This window comes from Syngnathus typhle, linkage group LG3, assembly GCF_033458585.1.
Source record: "Syngnathus typhle isolate RoL2023-S1 ecotype Sweden linkage group LG3, RoL_Styp_1.0, whole genome shotgun sequence".
Lineage (NCBI taxonomy): Eukaryota > Metazoa > Chordata > Actinopteri > Syngnathiformes > Syngnathidae > Syngnathus > Syngnathus typhle.
Window position 1 is genome coordinate 23,167,289 of NC_083740.1, and position 22,981 is coordinate 23,190,269.

The following is a 22,981-nucleotide window of genomic DNA, read 5'->3' on the forward strand; positions in this document are numbered from 1 at the left end:
TTGCACAAGAAATGTAGTTATCAAGATGGCATTTCTGACGATGCTTTTGCACTACACAATGTGTCATGAGGTCTTTTTTATTTTGATTGCATTTACGTTTCTAAGACCATTTGTTTTTTATTTATATTTAAAGTTATATTTATTTTATATTTATATATATATATATATATATATATATACAGTGGCGCCTCGGTTTTCGACCACAATCCGTTCCAAAAGGCTGTTCGAGTAGTGAATCGTTCGAATTCCGAATCATGTTTAAAAAATAATCCCTTCTAAGCCGAAAAAAACGCTTTTTTTAAAGCATTTTTTCATTATTTTACACCATAAACTGCATAAATAAGTAAGTAGGTAATGTATAAATAAATAATATAAATAATAAACTGAATTAATAGAGTAGGCTAGGCTGGGGAATGTATTGCCGTATCTGTAGCAACTCGTCTGTGTGTTTCATTCTTCTAGTAAAATATATCTTTTTAAATTGTGAGGGAAAAGAAGCACAACAAAGAGCAAAGGTTTGTTGGTAAGCACAGTCGCCCCTCTCGCAACATCACTTCCTTTAAGAGCGTCTTTGTTTTTCAGGATTGAGCTTATTGTCGATTTTGCCATGCAAAACTCCCGCGCCAACTCTGACACACGCACACCGGACTCATATTTTGCGATTAATTATTTTTTAAATTCAACCGTTTTGTGCACTACTTTCCTCTTTTCGCCATTATCAGCTTTACTGCTCCCGCTTGCTTCCTTTGGAGGCATGATTCGAGTTGATGCAATCCTCAGAGTAAGGAGAATGTAATCACAAGCGGAGTCAGTTGGCATGCGGGTCCTCTCGGCTCATCTCACGAGGTTCGACAACAGAAATTTCGTCCGACATCCAAAGCAAAAAAATCTCGAATTTTTTGTTCGAATACCGATTTGTTCGAGAACTGGAACGTTCCAAAACCGAGGCTCGACTGTATGTATGTATATATATATATATATATATATATATGGTTATACCTTCAACTACACTACTGCTCTCGATGAATTAGCATGTGGTTTAACATACATGACCCACTTTTTCTCAATGTGTCTTCTTGTTAGGGAGGAGTGATCGGAATAAAGATTGGCTGGATATGTGATTTGGACAAATCAGACGACCAGTGTAACCCTTCATACTCATTCACCCGACTGGATGCAATGTCTCAGAAAAATGCTATCTCGCCTGGTTACAATTTCAGGTATTTACGTAGATCAATGTTTAATACTAATAAATGCCTATTGATTGAACAAAACTTTCCTTGCTTGGGTCTGAATGAAGGCGGCCGATTATTGCTTTGCTTCTGCTCCTCCCTATCTTCGCTGCTTGTGGACTTAGTCTGTGTTCTTGTCGGCCTGCCTCCAATACATGTTATCTGGCCCTTCTCTGGATGACGATGATCGTTTGGATGCTAGGTCCCCGAATGCACTCCTGGTCTGAGGTGCTAGCCAGTCCTACATATTTAATCTTGAGATCTGTTGTATTTGTATGTATGCCGTTTGTGCTGAGTTTCTTTCTACACTCAAGTTGCCTTCCATCAAAGAGAATAGTTTGAGCCCCAACATTTTCTCTCCTCCTTCCTTGTGTTCTCTTTTCATCTAAGATCCCAGATCGTTGTAATGGTGAATGCTGACAGACTTGTATGAATCGTCTCCCCTTGTTGGTCATTGTTTTTCATGTTTCCTGTGCCAATTGTGCTTGTTGAGTACGTCTTGTTGCCTGGTAACAGGTTATGAAAAAGCTTATTGATCAAGCAAGTGATTAATTGATTGAAACTTATCCAAAAGCTTTATATACAACTACCTATGGAACATGTCCATCCATCCATCCATCCCCCTCTCTCTCTCTCTTTCTCTTTCTCTTGCTCTCTCTCTCCATCCATCCATCCATCCATCCGTCCGTCCGTCCGTTTACTTCCACTTATCCGGGGTTGGGTCACAAAGATAGCAGAGAAAACTAGACATGCCTGTCTTCAGCCACTTCATCCAGCTCTCCAAGGTGTTCTCAGGCAAGTTGAAACACCTAGTCTCTCCATTGTGACCTTGGTCTTCCCGGCGCCCTTGTCCCAATGGGAGGTGCCAGGAACACCTCACCGGGGAGGTGCCTTGGATGCATCCAAATCAGATGCCATGACCACCTGTTCTATTTATCCCTCACTCATGAACAAGATGCCAAGATACTTGACTCCCTCCACTTAGGGCAGGATCTCATCGACGACCTTGAGAGGGCATTCCACCCTTTTCTGACTGTGGACCATAATCTCATATTTGGAGGTGTTCATTTTTTATCCCAGCTGCTTCACACTTGGCAGTGAAAGTTAGAAATTGCGGCTTGATGATCCCAGTAGTACCATATTATCGGCATAAAGCAAATACCGAGGCCACCAAACAAACCCTCAACCTCTTGATTGCACCTAGTAATTATTTCCATAAAGGTTACGAACACAATCTGTGGTTAAGGACAGCCTTGGCAGTGTCCAATTGGATTTGGCAATGCAAACAAAACTTTAAGTATGCGTAATTTCTCTGCCTCACACACCAACTTGGGCTCTTTCCCTGCCAACGGACATTCCATGTTCCAAGAGCCAGCTTTAGTATCTGAGAATTAAATAGCTAAATTCCCTATCTTGGGCCAGGCCACAGTACAACCAACCTTTGGCCCCTTCCAAGGGTGGTGAGCCCACTGGAACTTCTACCTTCAGAAAGCCTTGAATTACATGAGTAAAAATATACTGCATGTTATGAATCATCAGCTAGTGACACATGAGCTCTATTTTTTTACATTACCCATGATTTTTCTTTATTGGAGGTTTGCCAAGTACTATAAGATGGAAAATGGGACTGACTATCGTACACTGGTGAAAGCCTATGCAATAAGGTTTGATGTGCTTGTCAATGGAAATGTGAGTATTATACGATTTGGTGTTGTTTAATTTTTTTTAAATTAGACTTAACAATATGTTTTACATTGTAGGCAGGCAAGTTTAACATGATTCCCACACTTATAAACATGGTGGCAGCCTTCACTTCAGTAGGAGTGGTGAGTGTTGCTTATCGAACAATGGTTCTTAACCGGGGGTGCTCGCAGCTTCCTAAGGGGTGTGAGGATACCCTGGGGGAAATTTACAATTTTTTGGGGATAATGTTCGGGTAACCGAAAAAAGTGAAAAAATCTGGAAATCAAGAAGTCACTGTGTTAATTGGCATTGGGGATAAAGCTAATTAAGCCTTATAGCTGTAAAGTAAACCAATTATTATTATTATAATTATTTAGGGTTAGGGTTAGGGGTGCGAGAACTGGTTGGTGAATTGAATGGGGTGCGAACAAGGAAAAAGGTTAAGAACCACTGTTATAGAACATTGTATGGAATAGATAAAATACAAAAAAAATATCATCTTCCAGTAGAGGTTATATGTCTTGATAGCACTTGAACAATCTGCTCAGCTTCTGGTTCTTCAGTGTGAGAAGGGGTAAAAAAACATCAAATTGGGGTCAACAGAAATGCCCCGTCCATCCACAGTGTTCTGCTAAATTAAGTTCATAACAAGTCTCTTAAATTTTCAAAATGTCTGTGGATTTTGTGAAAAGGCATTTAACATATTTTTTTAGCCATGTGTCATAGCAACATCAAGTGCAAAGCAGGGTTGATTGAAATCACTTTATCAATTCAATTCAATTCAATTAGCTTATTCTTTGCACAAATGCAGCGTAACATCAGGGCAAGAGTAAGAATTCAACACCAATAATTAATCTATTTACTAACCATCTTTTATGATAATTGAAATACTGTCACATTTTATGGCACATTTTATATTGTGTGTCCCCAAATTCACAAAATATTCACATAAACATTTGGGGATCATGTTTTGTCAATAAGTCGAGTCTGCTTTGCTCATGTTGTGATTGTATCCTTATTTTGCAATTTAACTACCATTTAGGGCACTGTGCTGTGTGATACAATATTGCTGAACTTTCTGAAGGGAGCAGCGCTGTACAAGACCAAGAAATTTGAAGAGGTAATGAGAATAAATTTTTTAATGTTGTGGATCCAGTTCCCTCAGCTTGGGACAACATTATACAAAATAAGTGTATTCTGGTGAGATATGTTTTAAAACAGATTACATATATTGAGTTTGAGTTACCATGCCCATGCACACCTTTTCTGATGAACTCTTCAATCTGACAGGGGTCTCAGGTTATCCACGGGGTTGTAAAAGGTATTGAAAGGTAGTAAATAATATTAGCGATAAATAAGGCCATTAAAAAGTATTATAAAGTAGTATGTGCCATTTGACGAAGTAATTAATTTTCAAACTGCTACCCACCTGTTAGACTTTTTCGCATTGTATAAAGTGTTGGCCTATTCCCCAAAAATCATGCAATTTCATTCATTATATAAATTACATGTGCGGATAGGACCTGTAACCCGGTGTTTCCCAAACGTTTTTCATTCACGGCACACCTTTTAATTGGAAAAGGCACACCAGCAAGAAAAATCTGTTGTTCTATATTAAAATCAGTTATATTACAGCGAAAGACGTAAAGTCCTATTCCTATGTATATCTATATATACCGTATTTATTCTAATTATTCCCCATATTCTAATAATCGCCCAGTATGTGTTAGCGATGACATAAATAAAAAACATTGATACCTCTAATTATCGCCCATGGTGCTAAAAATTCCCCCCAAAACTTACACTTTCCTCTGCAACCGCATGCCGACGTCATTGCACAAGTTTTAATATGACTGATTTGACAGCACGTCAAATGTCCCTTTTAAATAGTTTTTCTCCATAAACTATGATACAATTACACTTGTCACTCCGCTACAATATCCTCACACAAGTGCGCTCGAACAAGACAATTGCGATAATATGACGTGTGCAACACATGATGTGCGACGGTAACGTGTCGCATCGATGGAGCGTCAATTGACGCACTCCGCTGTTTGAGGTAGATTAAAACAGCCGCTGTTCTAGTGTTAAGAATACCAGTGAGATGCAGGTATTGCATACTACATGAGTAAAATATACATATTATCGCCCATTTCAGTGCCCCTTGGCGATCGGACAAAAAAGGTTCTCTATTAATCGCTCCGTACTTAATATTGGACAATTCCCCACGGCACAGCTGAACATCTCACAGCTGTTGGGAAACACTGCTGTAACCTACAATATGTTGTAGTGTGCGGCGTCAATGCAATGCTGCATGTGGATGCCAGCAACCGTAAAAAAAAAAGAAGCTCCATAATGTTTCTGTAAGCGTTCGCAGTAAAAACATCAACAAAATTATTTGCGCCTACGTAATATTCCCTGGTAGTGTTGATAAAACAAAGTCATTGGGAAATGTAAGTTTTTCAATATTTGGTTGGAGGACGCTACATTCAAAGACTGGCTTAAGCCGGTTATTGGTAACAACTGAGAGGCTTATTTCCATGTCTGTAAAAAAAAAAAAAAAACATCAATTTCATCTGGAGGGGGCTGACTGCCGTCAGGTCGCACATGAAGTTCAACCCAAGCCAACAGTGAAGGTTGCGCTGACGGGGTGGGCAGGTCAACATTTCAATGTTTTGCAGTAGCGGGACGGTTACATTACCGAAAACTCCACTACTCTCTAGCAAGTCACTGCCAGCAGGAGTGCCAGCACCGCGAGTACAATGTTAGACAACAGAAGGCAGATCCCACTTCAGCGTCGCGAGCTGAGGTGCTGTGGTGCCTGCATACAGCGACCAAATGCCAATCAGACACCTCCATTGAGAGCATTGAAGAGCTTTTCTGCAATATGTTTAATGACTTAGAAATAGCAAAAAACTTTGCGTGAGGCAAAGACAAAACTGGCTACATAATCACGTTTGGTTTAGCGCCATACTTCAAGCTTCTTGCAAATGTCACCACGGTGTTTTACTTCCAAAATGTAATTAGTCACAGATACTAGTTACTTTTCTAAAAGAGTACAGTGATCCCTCGCTTTTTGCGGGAGATGTGTTCCAGAACATCTGCAAAGTAGAAATGCTATATACATTATTTAGCAATTTAAACACGATTGTGTTGAAATCTCCAACACATAGTGTTTCTTGTTGGCTGCTGGAGGGCATGTGTGTATTAAGTTAATTGGAAATATGGTTTACCTAGCAAAGCAATGCAAAGTGTCCACCTTCAGAATTACCACACTACACTAACATCATTCATAGCGAAACCAAAGTGAGTCAGGGTTGCATTACAGTACCCATTCAGAAAGCCGTGTGAGAAAATGACAGTAATCTGTAACTTTATTAGTAACACCTATCACTGAAGTCATAGTTGCAGCTGGAAGTGATATTGATATTAAAAAATATTGTGAAGTAGGGGTGTAAATCGCGGGTTTTGTCACGTTACGATATCATATCGATACAAAGAACTACGATACGATATTTGCCGATATCTTAAAGCCTGCTGCGATTCATTCACGATATATCGCAATATAGTACTCTACGTCGCGTCTAATGTCCGAGGTCAAACACGGCGATATAAATCGATGTTTACGTTTAGCATCGATGCCAATAAATCGTAGAGCATTATATCGATTAATCGATGTGTATCGATGAATCGTTACACCCCTATTGTGAAGGTATTAAAAATGTGTTAAAAAGTACTAAACTCCACTTGGGAATTTTTGTATGTACCCTGGACTTCTATATTCGTTCAGCTCATCCCGCAGAATCCAAAGAAAATCCCAGGCCAGTCAAGAGATGTGTCTCTCCAGTGTTCGTCCCTGGGGCCTCCTTGCGTTGGTACATGCCCGGAACATCTCACCAGGGGGGATCCTAATCAGATGCTCGACCCACCTTATCTGGCTCCTCATAACGCGGAGGAGCAGTGGCTCGACTGAGTCCCTCGCGGATTACCCACCTTCTACTATACTATCTCTAAAGGAGCGCCTGGACACCCTGCGGAGGAAAGTCATTTTGGACGCTTGTATCTGGGATCATGTTCTTTCTGTCACGACCCACAGCTCGTGACCATAGATGAAGGAAGGAACATAGATCGACCAGTAAATCGAGAGCTTCACCTTTCAGCTCATTTCCTTCTTCACAATGACAAACTGGTACAGAGTACGCATCACAGCAGATGTTGCATCGATCCGCTCCATCCTGCCCTCATTCGTTAATAATACCCCAAGATACCTGAACTCCTTAACTTAGGGTAAGATCGCATCCCCGACACGGAGAGGGCATTCCACTCTATTCCGACTGAGGACCATGGTCTCAGGATGAATCCCAACTACTTCACAACCGGCTGCAAATCAACCAGTGAGAGTTGATTCCTCTGTAGTTGGAGCACACCCTCCTTCTTAAAAAGAGGGACCAACACCCTGGGCTGCCAATCCAAAGGCACAGTCCCGGATGGCCATGCATTTTTGTATAAGTGTTTCAGCTAGGACAGCCCCACAACATACAGAGCCTTTCAGAACTCCTGGGGGATTTCAACCACTCCCGGGGCCCTGCCAGCGAGGAGTTTTTTAACCACCTTGGTGACAGAGATAGGAGACACCACCTCAGGAGTTTCCAGGGTCTGCTTTCTCAGTGGAAGACATGTCGGTGGAATTGAGGAGGTCTTTGAAGTATTCTCCCCGCAGACTCACAACGTCCCGAATAGGCAGTAGCACGCTATCGCCACTATATGCACAATGCACTGCTTTCCTCTCCTGTGACGCTGGATGGTGGACCAGAATTTCCTCTGAGCCATCTGGAAGTAGTATTCCATAGTCTCACCAAACTCCTCCCACACCAGAGTTTTTGATTTAACGACTGCCACGCCGCATTCAGCTCAACCATCCAGTACCCGTCAGCTCCGTCCCACAGGCCAAAAAGGCCCAATGGCACTATTTCTTCAGCTTAACAGCATCGTTTACCACCATTGTCCACCAGAGGTTTGGGGATTGCCGCCATAACATGCACCGACCACCTTACGACAACCGATCGGGCGCTTCAACGATAGAGGCACAAAATATGGTCCACACAGACTCAATGTCCTGAACGTGGGCAAAGTTCTGGAATTTGAAATACTTTCTAACAGGGGGATTCTGCCAGATGTTCCCAACAAACCCTCACAATACATTTGGGTCTGCCAAGTCAGACCAGCCTCTTCCCCCACCATTGGAGCCAATACAAGTCGTGATCAGTTGACAGATCCGCCCGAGTGTCCAAAATATGCAGCCACAAACCTGACAACACAAGTACAGACTCTATCATTGAACTGCGGCCTTGGGTGTCCTGATGCCAAAAGCGCATGTGGACAACCACACCCTTATGCTCAAACACAGTGTTCGTTATGGACAATCCATGTCGAGCACAGAAGTCAAATAACCCTTCAGGTTATTGCCCACACGACACTGAATTGCCCCAGCAGAATGATGGCGTTCCCAGGGGGAGTGCTCTCCGGCACACCCTCCAAGGACTCCCGAATGGGAAGGCACTCTGAGCTGGTGTTTGGTTCATACGCACAAATAACAGTCGAGACCCATCCCCACCACCACTGGTGTGTACCCCATTGTACAGGCGCCAAGCTGGGAGGGAAATGGGTATGCCCATCAAGGCAGGCAACTCTACAGTGGAAGTGAGTCCAAACATCCTGACTGCCTAATTGCAGCAGCAGATCAAAGAATTAATAAAGGAGAGTGGTAATAACCAGTCAACTTTCCGTCCAGGTGAATCCACATCTCACTGACGAATAGGACAGGGTGAATGTCATGTATATTTTTAACAAGCACTGGGAGTACTTTTTACAACCGTGGGGACAGCATATGGGAAGAACAACAATAGTGAGTCCTTGCGATCATGCTGAAGTTTAACGTAACGGCCATATGAATTTAAAGTTGCATGACTTAATATTTGAGATGAGAAATGTGGCACTTTCTGGAAGGCCTGACACATTATTGCGGGGCATTAGTTCCGTTGCCACGAGTGGGTGACTAGGGGATGCCAACTAAGTGATGGGCTTTCATAGCACGGTGAATAATGGGGCGTCTCATCCTCGCTGTCGAGCGGGTGCACTTGATCAAGAAGTAGGCAGAGCACTGGTGTTTGCGAGTGAACCTGGGCCCAGAGAATCTAGCTTGACAAATGACTCAGTCACCTGGACCTCCGCTTTCTAATATGTTTACATCGGACATTAAACACCTCTCTTCCAATTTCATATCTAATCCCATCTATCTATCCATCCCTTTTCTGAACCGCTTGTCCCCACAGGGGTCGCGGGTGTACTGGAGCCTATCACAGCAATCATTTGTCAGTCGGCGAGGGACACCCTGAACTGGTTGCCAATCGGCCTACCAAGCTTGTTTTTGGGACGTGGGAGGAAATCGGACTGCCCGGATAAAACCCACGCGGGCACGGGGAGAACATGCAGACTGCACACAGGGAGGACCAAAGGCGGAATCGAACCCGCAACCTCTGAACTGCGAGGCGAACATGCCTCACTGTGCCCCCCCGCACCAGTAATACATAAACAACAAATAAATAAATAAAATACCCAGATTATGTCATACGTGGACTTCTTAATTTATCATCAGCACACTGTAAATGTGAAACCGTTTTGAGAAGCCATGACAACATAATAAAGTGTAATAAAGTCTATGGAGAGGTGGGACCGTGGCCGATGGGGGACAGGTAGTGGTTGAAGCAGGCCGGCCGGAGGCCGCTTGGGTGTCTTGCACCGGTTGCAGACGGGACAGGCTCTGATGTACTCCCGGATGTCCTCCCTCAGTGTTGCCCACCCACCAGAAACGTTGCTCCACCAAGAATTGGGTGGCAGGTCAGGTGAGAGTCGTGCGCCTACTGTAGCACAGGCGTGCGGACGTTGTTGATAAACAGGCGATCGTCCAGGCAGGAACTGGGGCTGAGCTGATTCTGAGTGGCTGACCGTACTTGCTCCTCAATGTCCCAAGACACGCCCGCCACCATGACGAAGACACGGCCACCACCATGACGGAGGTTGGTGAGAATCTTGCTCCTCGATTGGTCCTCCCAGGGAAATGCTTGTGACAGGGCATACGCCTTGGCGTTGCAAGAATCTTGTCGTTAGAAAAGAGATAAGTTAAATTACCCAAAGAACAGTTTTACCCTACAGCGGTAGTCGCATTGAATGCAGCTAAACGTAAATGATTATGTCTGTGTATGTTCTTCTGTGGGTTTTAGCTTGTATTCTTTTAAAATCTTTTGTTCTATTTATTCTGTTTATTTTTTATCTCATGCGCGGATCGGTTGGCACTTTTTAAATTTCGTTGTACATGTTACAATGACAAATAAAGATCTATTCTATTCTATTCTACAAGGACCACCGGGCCTGGCAGAAGTTCTGCCTCTTGGTGGATTGGAAGTTGCGGTGGTCTGTTAACACAATAAAAGGGGGAGCCGCTCCCTCTAGCCAGTGTTGCCACTCTCCTAATGCTAATTTCATCGCAAGGAGTTTGCAGTTACCAATGTAATTGTGCTTGGGAGGAGACAGCCGGCGCGAGAAAAAGGCACATGGGTGAATTCCTGACCACTGCGTTGTCAAGTCAAGTCAAGTTTATTTGTATGTCCCTAAATCACAAGCAGTCTCAAAGGGCTTCACATAGACAAACAATTGACAATTATTCTCAAAGCATCCCCTGATCTTCAGCTCCCAAAAGGGCAAAGAAAAACTACAAAAAAAAACTACCAAGGGAAAAATGAGAAACCTTGAGAAGGGACCACAGATGGAAGGATCCCCTTTCAGGATCACCAGGCTGCAATGGCTGCAGAGAGGGCACATAGAATACGTAATATGAAAATCAATGAAAAAGTGGATGTCCAAGTCAAACCGAAGGGCTGCCGGAGGGGCCCTCGATTGTCCTGGCAGTGTCTTCGAGGAGGGTAAGGTGCAGTTCCCTCATCCTGAATTGGTCCACGAGAATCCAGATAGCTGCTGTCAGCTTGGGTGCCACCTAACCACCTCCCCAACCGGAGAGGGGTGGGGGGAGGGGGAGGGGGAGAGGGAGCGAAAACAAACTCCAGCCGAATCGGCCACTACAGGTTAATTAAAGGCCATATCATAGAAATGTGTCTTTAGACGTGTCTTAAATGTTTCTAGTGAGGGAGCAGTTCTAATATCCATTGGTAGGGCATTCCAAAGCTCTGGAGCTCGAATAGAAAATGCTCTAGACCCTGCAGACATTTTCTTAGCCCTCGATGTCACTAAAAGACTAGCGTTTTGCGAACGAAGGTTACGAGACGGAACATAAGGAACAACTAGGTCGACGAGATATGAAGGCGCTAAGCCATGCAATGATTTATAAGTTAATAGAACAACCTTGAAGTCACATCTTAAATGGACCGGGAGCCAATGTAAGTTGGCTAATATTGGGGTAATGTGATCAAATTTTCTTGGCCGTGAGAGCAGCCTTGCAGCAGCATTATGTACTAACTGTAGACTTTTGATGCTGGATTTAGGAAGACCAGACAATAATGCATTAGAGTAGTCCAGGCACGACGTGATGAACGCATGTATAACAGTTTCCGCATCACCGGTCAAGAGGATCGGACGAATCTTAGCAATATTACGAAGGTGAAAAAACACAATTCTGGTTATATTCTTAATGTGCTTTTTGAAAGGAGAGCGTTTGGTCAAATATTACCCCGAGATTAGTTACAGTATCGCTCTGAGCGATAGTCATAGTGGTTTCCTTAAATAAGTGTTGATAACGATTGGTTGATTGGTCCACCAATTATCAACAGCTTACACCTTAAGATAACAACAGTCCCACGGATCGTAACATTGAAAACTACCGTTTTTTTCCGTGTATAGTGCGCCCCCATGTATAGTACGCACCCTAAAAATGGCATGCTGATGCTGGAAAAAAGCTTGTACCCATGTATAATACGCACCCAATTTTTATGAATTTTTTTAAAAAAAAAATTAAATTTTTTTAAAAAAAAATTTAAATTTTTTTTTTTTTTTTAAGTCCCAAAGATCGTCACACACGCAGGGAGGCAATGGGTCCCATTTTTATAGTCTTTGGTATGGTCTTAACTAGGCTGGATGTCATTTTTTTTGTTGGCGTTGATTTCTCCGACTGCCCCTAAACGCACCACCGCGCTCCGTGCGCGCACGGGAAAGAGGCGGCTCTGTATGGGAGAGACGTTGAAGAGGAATAAAAACACCCTTGGAAACCAAAACTTGCCCCTCGTCGTGACTCGGAGCCGCAATAAATGTTTCGGATTTGTGCAGGGTACATTGTGACAGACGGCAAACTAGCAGGTGATCGAACGAGCGTCTGATACAAGAGCATTGCGGTCGTATGGAGCGTGTTTGAAATTAACAGCAGAGACGAAAGGAACAAGGCAAAGTGTTGTGAAATAAAATATTACCTGTAATACGCATTTTGTTATTTGCTGATTGAAACTGCTAATTAAACTGTGAATTGAAACTAATAGGTGGAGAACTGAACTCTCGCTCTTTATATAGCTGACGTGTCTTGCGCAACCGTTCTGCGCATCTGTAATGGCGGCCTCCGTATGACGTCCGGTCCGCGATGGAGATTAAAAAACAAACAATATTTGACAATAACACACCATCGAGGATTGCACCATCGCATCAAACGATGTGTCGTCAATTATGAATTTTACTAAGTGTGTTGGGCAGGATGGCTGAATGCGATGCGCGATTGACAACAAACAAGAAGAAAGGTGAGTTTTATTTCGGGGGAGATTTGTCATGTCTCGTCCCCAGTTTTGCTATGTGTCTAGGTTGCCATAGTTTCTGTTCGCGTCACCCCTCTCTTCCTGTGTCACCTCAATCGATGTAACGTGTTTTGTATTTAAGTCCTGTGTGCCCCTCGCTCACCGTTGGATCATTGCATGTGTTACTGTCATTCTGTTCCTGTCTTTGGTAATGTCACCGTCTTTTTGTTCCACGACTTTGTCGGTCAGTCCTGTTGTTGGTTTTGTTGTACCATGACTTTCTTTAAAAAAAAAACAAAAAAAATAAATTAAAAAAAAAAAAAATTAAATTTTTTTTTGTACCCATGTATAATACGCACCCCAGATTTTAGGACAATAAATTAGTTAAATATTGCGCACTATACACGGAAAAAAACGGTAATATTATATTTTTGTATTATGTCCCCAAGCGGAATCATATAAATATTAAATAGAATTGGTCCGAGTATCGATCCTTGTGGGACACCACACGTAACAGCTCAGAGGACGTATTGCCATGGAGCACTCGGTGCGTCCTGTCTGATAGATAGGAATAAAACCAGCCTAGTGCTGACCCTGAAATACCAATACAACTTTTAAGATGCTCTGATAAATAATCGAAGTCTACAGTGTCAAAGGCAGCACTAAGATCGAGTAATAACAATACCAATGAAGTGTTTGAATCCATAGCAATGAGGAGGTCATTAGTCACTTTAGCAAGTGCTCTCTCATTGGAATGATTAGCTCTAAAACCAGACTGAAAAGATGCATATCAATTATTGGCGACCATGTAATCAATAAGCTGCTGCGAAACTACTTTTTCAAGAAGTTTTGCTATGAATGGGAGGTTTGAAACTGGCCTATAATTACTGAGACAGTCCGGGTCAAGATTTGGTCGCTTAAGTAACGGTTTAATGATAGCGGTTTTAAAGGCTGTTGGCACTATCCCAGAGGAGACAGACAGATTAATTATATTTAAGACGGACGGTCCTAAAATTTGAAATAATTCTTTAAATAGTTTGGCTGGAAGCGGGTCGAGTAAACATGTTGTTTGTTTAGCCGCACTAACCAATTGTGTAAGCCTTTCAAGGGACACGCTTTTAAAATTTGAGAGGGTTATTGCATGATCATCAGCGCCGGTAATCGGCGGTCTCGACTGAGCAATTGGAATGGTCATCTTGATCTCATCCCAAATGGATTCAATCTTTCGAGCGAAATTTTTCATGAACTCGTCAGCTGAGTGCAAGGAGCTATCGGGGGTCGGCTGGCATATTGTTAGCTTTGCCACTGTACCAAATAGGTACCGTTTTTTTCCGTGTATAATGCGCAAAATTTAACTAATTTATTGTCCTAAAATCTGGGGTGCGCATTATACATGGGTACAAATAATTTTTAATTTTCTTTTTTTAATTTTTTTTTTTTTTTAAGAAAATCATGGTACAACAAAACCAACAACAGGATTGACTGACAAAGTCGTGGAACAAAAAGACAGGGTGACATTACCAAAGACAGGAACAGAAACCAAACAGACATCATGACAGTAACACATGCAATGATCCGACGGTGAGCGAGGGGCAGACAGGACTTAAATACAAAACACGTTACATTGTTTAAGGTGACACAGGAAGGGAGGGGCGATGCGAACAGAAACTATGGCAACCTAGACACATAGCAAAACTGGGGATGAGACATGACAAATCTTTCTCGAAATAAAACTTGAAATCACCTTTCTTCTTGTTTGTTGTCAATGGCGCATCGCATTCAGCCATCCTGCCCAACACAGTCAGTAAAATTCATAATTGACGACACATGGTTTGATGCGATGGTGCAATCCTTGATGGTGTGTTATTGTCAAATATTGTTTGTTTTTTAATCTCCATCGCGGACCGGACGTCATACCGAGGCAGTATGACTGCGCATGCGCACTATGGAGCCGATGCGCTGAACGGATGCGCAAGATACGTCAGCTATATAATGAGCGAGAGTTGTTTTCCTCCTATTAGTTTATAGTCCACTTTGCCTTGTTCCTTTCATCTCTGCTGTTCACTTCAAACACGCTCCATACGAACGCAATGCTCTCGTATCAGACGCTTGCCCGATCACCTGCTCGTTTGCTGTCACAGTGTACCCTACACAAATCCGAAACATTTGTTGCGGCTCCGAGTCACGACGAGGGGCAAGTTTTGGTTTCCAAGGGTGTTTTTATTCCTCTTCAACGTCTCTCCCATACAGAGCCGCCTTTTTCACATGTCCGCACGCGTTTTTCACATGTCCGCACTGATCGTGGTGGTGCCTTTACGGGCAGTCGGAGAAATCAACGGCAACAAAAGAAATTACATCCAGCCTAGTTAAGACCATACCAAAGACTATAAAAATGGGACCCATTTCCTCCCTGCGTGTGTGACGATCATTGGGACTTAAAAAAATATATATAAAATTTGGGTGCGTATTATACGTGGGTACAGGCTTTTTTCCAGCATCAACATGCCATTTTTAGGGTGCGTATTATACATGGGGGCGCATTATACACGGAAAAAAACAGTAAGTGGCTCTGACGGTAAATTCATGTGAATATTGAAATCGCCCATGATTATTATATTATCCACATTTGTCACTAGATCAGCGACGAATTCTGAAAATTCTTCCAGGAAGGCAGAGTAAGCCCCGGGTGGACGGTAAATAACAGCAAGATAAAATGACGGTAAAGCGGTGGGTCGGACAGTGAGAACATCAAATGTTTTAAAAACGTTAATCGAACGAGGCATAAATCTAAGATCGGAATATGAGATGAGGGCAACACTCCCACCCTTTTTTCGAGGACGCGCCACATGCGAGCTCACAAAATTTAGAGGCGAGGCCTCATTAAGCGGCAGCAGTTCATTAGGTTTTAACCAGGTCTCTTAAAGACGTTTAGATTATGTTCCGTGATGAGATCATTAACGAGAACCGCTTTCGTATGAAGCGATCTAATATTCATAAAACCAAGTTTAAGTGTAATCGGTCTCTCGGGGGTTCGTATCTATCGAAGGACTTTTAAACGAAATGCGAGGAAGATTGTGTTCTCTAGACCTGACATCACCTCTCAAATGTTTATTAGCGCGGTGGGACAATACGACCGTGGGAATTTGAAAGTAAATATTTCTTACACATGTAATATTATCTGAAACAGGCACCGTTTCATCAGCGATACCGGTCGGGGTGGAGTGATTGGATTTGTCTACTACCTCATTAGAAAGTGTGTTCACGTGTACTGTAGCACTATTCAAACTGTGACGGTATAGTCTACACAAGGAGCTATGTGCATGCTGGGAGTCTAGCCTAGCGCTAGTTAACTTTAACTTAACAGACTCCAAACCCATCCTAATAGGTGGTCTAATCACCTGTGCCCCGGCCTGCTCTAAAGTGACCTGTCATAAGTGGTTCAAACAGTAATCTATATTCCTAGAAAGAGTGAAGGCGCCTTCACGGTTAGGATGAAGGCCGTCCTTCCTCAGCAGGTTGGGGCGGCCCCAGAAGGAGGACCAGCTATCGATAAAATACAGTCCCTGCTTTTTACAGAACCCAGCCACCCATCGATTAAGGGAGACTACTAAACCTCTAATCAGTGCCTCTCCCAGGCAGGGGGCCAGAGACAAATACTCGATGCCGACTCATGTTTCTGGCTTGTGATTTCGTCCTCGCTAAGTTTTTCTTTGTGATCTCTGATTGCCTCATCCTAACATCATTGGCGCCGACGTGTATTACTATGTCCTTGTTGCTAGTGTTGTTGGAACTACGCTGTTGACTAGGACTATTGCGAGTCAGCTCCCTAAGATTAGCTTCTATGTCGGGTGCTCTGCCCCCAGGAATACACATTACCTTGGCTGGATTTTTAAGTGTAATATTTCGGGTAATGGAGTCACCTATGACCAAAGTGTGAGGGCCAGTAGACCGAGATGACTTTGGACGGCTATGCGTCTTACCTGGCTCATCGCGATTAGCAAGCTGCTTCAGGCTGACTACAGTCTGTGTCCGCCACATCTACTGTTATCGCACTATTCTGCTCTGGCTGGCGGACACGCCCCTCTAGCAGGGACAACCTCTCTAACAGAAGGGTGTAGGGTGCACGAAGCCGTACAAACCTCTTGATCCGCAGCCATACTTTATGTGTCCGATGATCAACGGTAGACAAACGGCCACGAAGCCTCCGCTGAGAGCCGAACAGTGATGTGGTCGAAATGGCAGGGATTGACGGTCCGCGACTTTCAACAAAAGTAAACTTCCAAAAGTGGAGTAAAAAACATAAAAACCAAGGAAAAACTCAAACCCCGTCACCAGATTAGACCACGGATAGGCAATGGGAAATGTGACTGCATCTCAACCAAAACCCCGAGTTTTCTGACCCGACACGTGGTTTCATGAGGCGTTTGGAAAGCACTCCCAAATCGGAGGCGTCCACCTCCACAACAAATTGCTTCACGGGATCAAGCCTCCTGCGTGTCTTTTCCTCCACCGAAATGCCTAGGCGGGGCTCATGAGGGCGGTGAGTGGCGCGGCCACCGACCTGTAGCCGCAAATGAAACGACGGTGGAAATATGCAAATCTCAGAAACGTATCGGGTACGGGCCAGTTCGCCACACCCTCCACCATGTTGGCGTCCATTTCGACCATGCCTCGTATCACGTATCCCAGGAATTTGACGGGGGAGGCATGAAACTCGCACTTCCCCGCCTTGACATAAAGGGCGTTCTCCAGCAGGCGACGTAGCACTGCCCGGACGTGGTTGACCTGCTCGGCGAGAGTACGGGAGAATTGAATTTAATTCCTTTATTGTCACTGTTAACGCAGTTAATTACAGTGAGAAGAACATTCAAGATGGCGGCGCGTGCATACGCAGCGACCTCTCTCTGTCCCGCCCAAACGGTGTTTTGTCCGTCTAATGAGTGTTTGTCCGGCAGGTTTTTTTGTTCGTCTCGTCGTACTGAGTCGTGCTACAAGTACGGCAGGCAGGTTCTGCTTGACATCGGCAAAAGCGAGTTTTGTCGAGTTCTGGACTTTGATGCGGGAACATCAAAGGAGCTCGGACTGCTACGTCCTGAAGCGTCGCCGGGCTCGTCTGCTATTCCTCCCCCGGTTGGGAAGCGTCGAAAGCGGTGTGCGAGGAGGCTGAAGAGGGGCAAACGCGGGGGCGTCCGGGCCAGGCTGGCGGCCAGCCCTGCTCGCCCGGCCGTGCCTTCCATTCTTCTGGCGAATGTTCGATCGCTGGACAACAAAATGGATTACATTCGCCTGCTGCAATCTACAAACCGGACAGTGCGGGACTGCTGTGTGCTCGTGTTCACTGAGACTTGGTTGACTGTCAACATTCCGGACTCTGTCTCCGCTTGTCATGGAGCACATCCGATCCGTTCTCCCCCCCACCATTGACCCCTTCCAGTTTGCGTACCGAGCCAAGCGGTCTTCTGAGGATGCCATCTGCTCTGCCCTCCACTCGGCCCTCACCCACCTGGAGAGGAGGGACTCGTATGTGAGATTGCTGTTTGTGGACTTCAGTTCTGCCTTCAACACCATTGTGCCACAACGCCTCATCAGCAAACTTGACGCGCTGGGCCTCAGTACCTACCTCTGCAACTGGCTACTGGACTTCCTCTGTCAGAGGCCACAGGTAGTACGTGTTGGCGACAAAATCTCCGCCAGCATCACGCTGAGCACGGGGGCCCCCCAAGGCTGCATGCTCAGTCCGCTGCTCTTCACCCTCCTGACGCATGACTGCACTGCAACCTACAGCGACAACCGTATCGTGAAGTTTGCTGACGACTCATCACCAAGGGAGACGAGACTCAATACAGGCTGGAGGTTGACCTTCTGACCACGTGGTGCAGGGACAACAACCTCCTGCTGAACGTCGACAAGACCAAGGAGATTGTTGTGGACTTCCGGAAGGCTCACACCCAACACCTGCCGCTGACCATCGACGGTGCTGTGGTGGAGAGAGTGAGCAGCGCCAAGTTCCTGGGGGTGCACATCAGTGAGGATCTCTCCTGGTCCACCAACACCGCATCACTGGCAAAGAAAGCCCAGCGCCGCCTGTACTTCCTGCGGAAACTCAGGCGAGCGAGCGCTCCTCCGGCCGTCATGACTGCATTTTACCGCGGCACCATTGAGAGCGTCCTCTCCAGCTGTATTGCTGTTTGGGGTGGCGGCTGCACTGACTACACCTTGAAGGCCCTGCAGCGCATAGTGAACACTGCTGGTAAGATTGCTGGTGCTTCGCTCCCCTCCTTGAAGGACATTTACACCTCCCATCTCACCCGCAAGGCGACCACGATTGTGAGTGATGCGAGTCACCCCGCTCACTCTTTGTTCGAGCTTCTGCCCTCTGGGAAGAGGTACAGAAGCCTGCGCTCCCGCACCACCAGACTCTCAAACAGCTTCATACTCCAGGCTGTTAGGATCCTGAACTCGCTCCCCCGTTCTGCGTAGCGTCCTGTACTTTTACTGTCTGAATGCACACTGGCTCTTATTATTTATTATTTATTATTACTCTTATTATTTATTGTTTGTGCCTTTTTGTTTATGATGTTTTTTACTTTTGCGCTATGCTTGCTGGCTCCGTTATTTATTGTGTTATCTGTTTATTTATTATTTATTCATCACTCTTACTATTGATTGTTTGAATTTTTGCCTTCTTGTTTTTATATTGTGTCGCGTACATGTATGTCTATCGTGTTATGTGTCTCGTCACCGTGGGATAGAGAAAAACGTAATTTCGGTCTCTTTGTGTGTTGTGACATGTGGAGAGATTGACAATAAAGCTGACTTTGACTTTAACTGTGAAAATCAGTTTGGCAGCACCTCATGGCAGGTGTTGCGGCGACCTGGGAGGTGCGCACCTGTCTGCGAGTGCATGTGACCAAGGGGTCACTGCAGGCGTACGACGTGAACGCGCAGTATGCAGCGGAGCGCCACAGAGTGCCTCAACAGCTGAGCGCAACTTATCCTGATTTGGAGCGTGCACGCACCAGTGTTCGTAAGCAGCAAACAACACAATCCTTTGGTCCAGTGAGCAGCAGCAGTAAACAACACAATCCTTTCGATCAGTAAGCAGCAGCAGCAGCAGCAGCAAACAACACAATCCTTTCGATCAGTGAGCAACACAGCAGTAGCAGCAGACAGCACTGAGCACGGAGAAAGGAAAAAAAAAAAAGTAGGGACTACTGGTTTTTCAGCTTGATGTTTCGCTCAATAAAACCCGAACAAAGAGTGAAATCCCAGTCTGGTCTAATCCTTCCTTTTCAAGTGTGGAAACCCATGACGTTAAAATACACTTGCCAGTGAAAAACCGCCTGTGACCAATGAAAAACCGCCTGTGACCAGTGAAAAACCGCCTGTGACCGGTGAAGACTCCACTTGTGGCCACAACCAAGAGGGAAGATGGCAAAGTCACTGGATGATTTGAAAGTGGAGAGTACCACAGCTAAGTCATGGATGCAAAGGAAGAAATAAAAGCCGCTTACATGGCAGAGGCCCATGTAACAACTGTGGAGGATCTAGATGTCCAACTGACCTAGAAAAGCCGGAGAAGGATTGTGGGCAGAAGACCAAAGAAGTTAAACGCCTAATTCAAGAGACACTCTGGGGCGTACATGGAGGAAGAGAAGTGTCCCTAGCTATCCATGTTGCAGAGGTTGAGTGCAGAAATGTCTCATCTGACCAGCCAGACAGAACTCTGGAGTCCTCCGAGTTCATGCTGACTCACTTAGAGAAGTTGGTGCTTAAGGCAAAAGAAGCGCACCAGAACTGGAATCGCTGGGCTCTGCCTACCAAACAAAAATACTTTGATGACCGCCTAAGACAGCTGGAGGTGCACCTTCCCCAGTTGGTATCAAAAAAGGCCGCCTTCATCAAAGCAGCAAAGATTAAATCAGATGCAGACAATGAAGAATTCCCAGGTCGCCGTCCAGTTGCAGCAATAAAGCTAAAAGCCACAGCCCTACCAAAGTTTGCTGATAACCAGAGAGGCTACTACAGATGGACACAAAAATGGGAGGCTCTGCAGAAACAAGGGGAACCGACTGGCTCCAAAGAGGTGAAGAAATTTCAACTGCTTGATAGCCTTGATGAGAAGGTGGCTAGAGATCTGTGTCTGCCGACCTACAACTCATCAGATGACATCCTTCGAGTCCTGGAGAACCGGTTTGGGAACCAAATCACCATCGATCATCGAAGAGCTACAAGCGACTCTACCAGTCCGTAGCGGTCAGCCAAGAAAAGTCATAGAGCTCATCCAAATAGTGGAAAAGGCCCTTTAGGATTTGAGTGAACTGGATAATTCAGACGCCATTAAGAACCCGATGGTGACTAAATCCATTGAGGGCAAGCTCCCGGTAACCCAAAAGAAAGACTGGCTGACCTATGCTGCTGATGAGAGAAATGCTGTGAACCGCCACAACCGCTTCGACAAGCTAATCACATACCTGATATCACAAGAATCCATATATGAACAACTGGATCAGCTGAGAGACATCATCAAACCTGTCAAGGAGAAAACCAAGTTTCAAAAGTATGTCAGGACAAAGACAACCAAGTCCAGCAGTGAAACAGTAGGCTGCATCATTTGTGGTGACCCAAAGCACAGAAAGAAACTACAGTTTTTTTTCGTGTATAATGCGCCCCCATATATAATACGCACCCTAAAAATGGCATGTTGATGCTGGAAAAAAGCCTGTACCCATGTATAATACGCACCCAATTATTATTTTTTTAATATATATATATTTTTTCAAGTCCCAATGATCGTCACACACGCAGGGAGGCAATGGGTCCCATTTTTATAGTCTTTGGTATGGTCTTAACTAGGCTGGATGTAATTTTTTTTTGTTGCCGTTGATTTCTCCGACTGCCCGTAAAGGCACCACCGCGATCAGTGCGGACATGTGAAAAGGGCGTGCGGACGTGAAAAAGGCGGCCCTCTATGGGAGAGACGTTGAAGAGGAATAAAAACACCCTTGGAAACCAAAACTTGCCCCTCGTCGTGACTCGGACAAATGTTTCGGATTTGTGTAGGGTACATTGTGACAGCAAACGAGCAGGTGATCGAGCAAGCGTCTGAGAGCATTGCAGTCGTATGGAGCGTGTTTGAAGTGAACAGCAGAGACGAAAGGAACAAGGCAAAGTGTTGTGAAATAAAATATTACCTGTAATACGCATTTTGTTATTTGCTGATTGTATTAAACCATCACATTCATTGTCAGTCAAGAAGAGAAAAGGACTATTCGCATCGGATCCATAGTGCGCATACGCAGTGATACTGCCTCGGTATGACGTCCGGTCCGCGATGGAGATTAAAAAACAAACAATATTTGACAATAACACACCATCAAGGATTGCACCATCGCATCAAACGATGTGTCGTCAATTATGAATTTTACTGACTAAATGTGTTGGGCAGGATGGCTGAATGCGATGCGCGATTGACAACAAACAAGAAGAAAGGTGATTTCAAGTTTTCTTTCGAGGGAGATTTGTCATGTCTCGTCCCCAGTTTTGCTATGTGTCTAGGTTGCCATAGTTTCTGTTCGCGTCGCCCCTCCCTTCCTGTGTCACCTCAATCAATGTAACGTGTTTTGTATTTAAGTGCTGTCTGCCCCTCGCCCACCGTCGGATCATTGCATGTGTTACTGTCATGATGTCTGTTTGGTTTCTGTTCCTGTCTTTGGTAATGTCACCCTGTCTTTTTGTTCTTTTTGTTCCACGTCTTTGTCAGTCAGTCCTGTTGTTGGTTTTGTTGTACCATGATTTTCTTAAAAAATTAAAAAAAAATTGTACCCATGTATAATGCGCACCATTTTAGGACAATAAATTAGTTAAATTTCGCGCACTATACACGGAAAAAAACGCTATATTTCTGCAGAAATTGTAGGATAAACCTAAAGCCATCGGAGAAGAGGGACGCACGCAGCCCATCAGCTTGGTGCTTGCAAAAGATGCCTCGAAGTCCACAACGGCGACTACTGCAAGAAGACTTACCTGTGCAGGAATCCAGAGTGCAAAGACCAACACCACTTTATTTTCTGTCCAGTTGCCAGACCCCAGTCCCAGGGAACACCCAAATCCAGTCCAGTGAGAGCTGAGGGCAAAAGATACACAGAAACTCAAGAAAAGTTCCTCTCGAAACTTACGCCAGAGTTAGCGCAGCAGTGTCAAGATGCCTTTTGCAACGTAGCATCGAGGGCATACAACTCCACTGCAGCTGAGAGAGGCCTTCTGGAAGAAAACTGCTTA

The 22,981-nt window shown here is 44.7% G+C and overlaps 1 protein-coding gene across 1 annotated transcript in view; it reads left to right on the forward strand.

The window, feature by feature from the left end:
• Window positions 1-22,981, forward strand: part of LOC133151192 (P2X purinoceptor 3-like) — a 133,942-nt gene that overhangs the window by 94,661 nt on the left and 16,300 nt on the right. Inside the window, exons 10-13 of the mRNA XM_061273998.1 lie at window positions 1,084-1,220; window positions 2,828-2,921; window positions 2,993-3,058; window positions 3,958-4,035. Of these exons, the coding sequence (XP_061129982.1) occupies window positions 1,084-1,220; window positions 2,828-2,921; window positions 2,993-3,058; window positions 3,958-4,035 (375 nt within the window). The remainder of the gene's footprint in view (window positions 1-1,083; window positions 1,221-2,827; window positions 2,922-2,992; window positions 3,059-3,957; window positions 4,036-22,981) is intronic.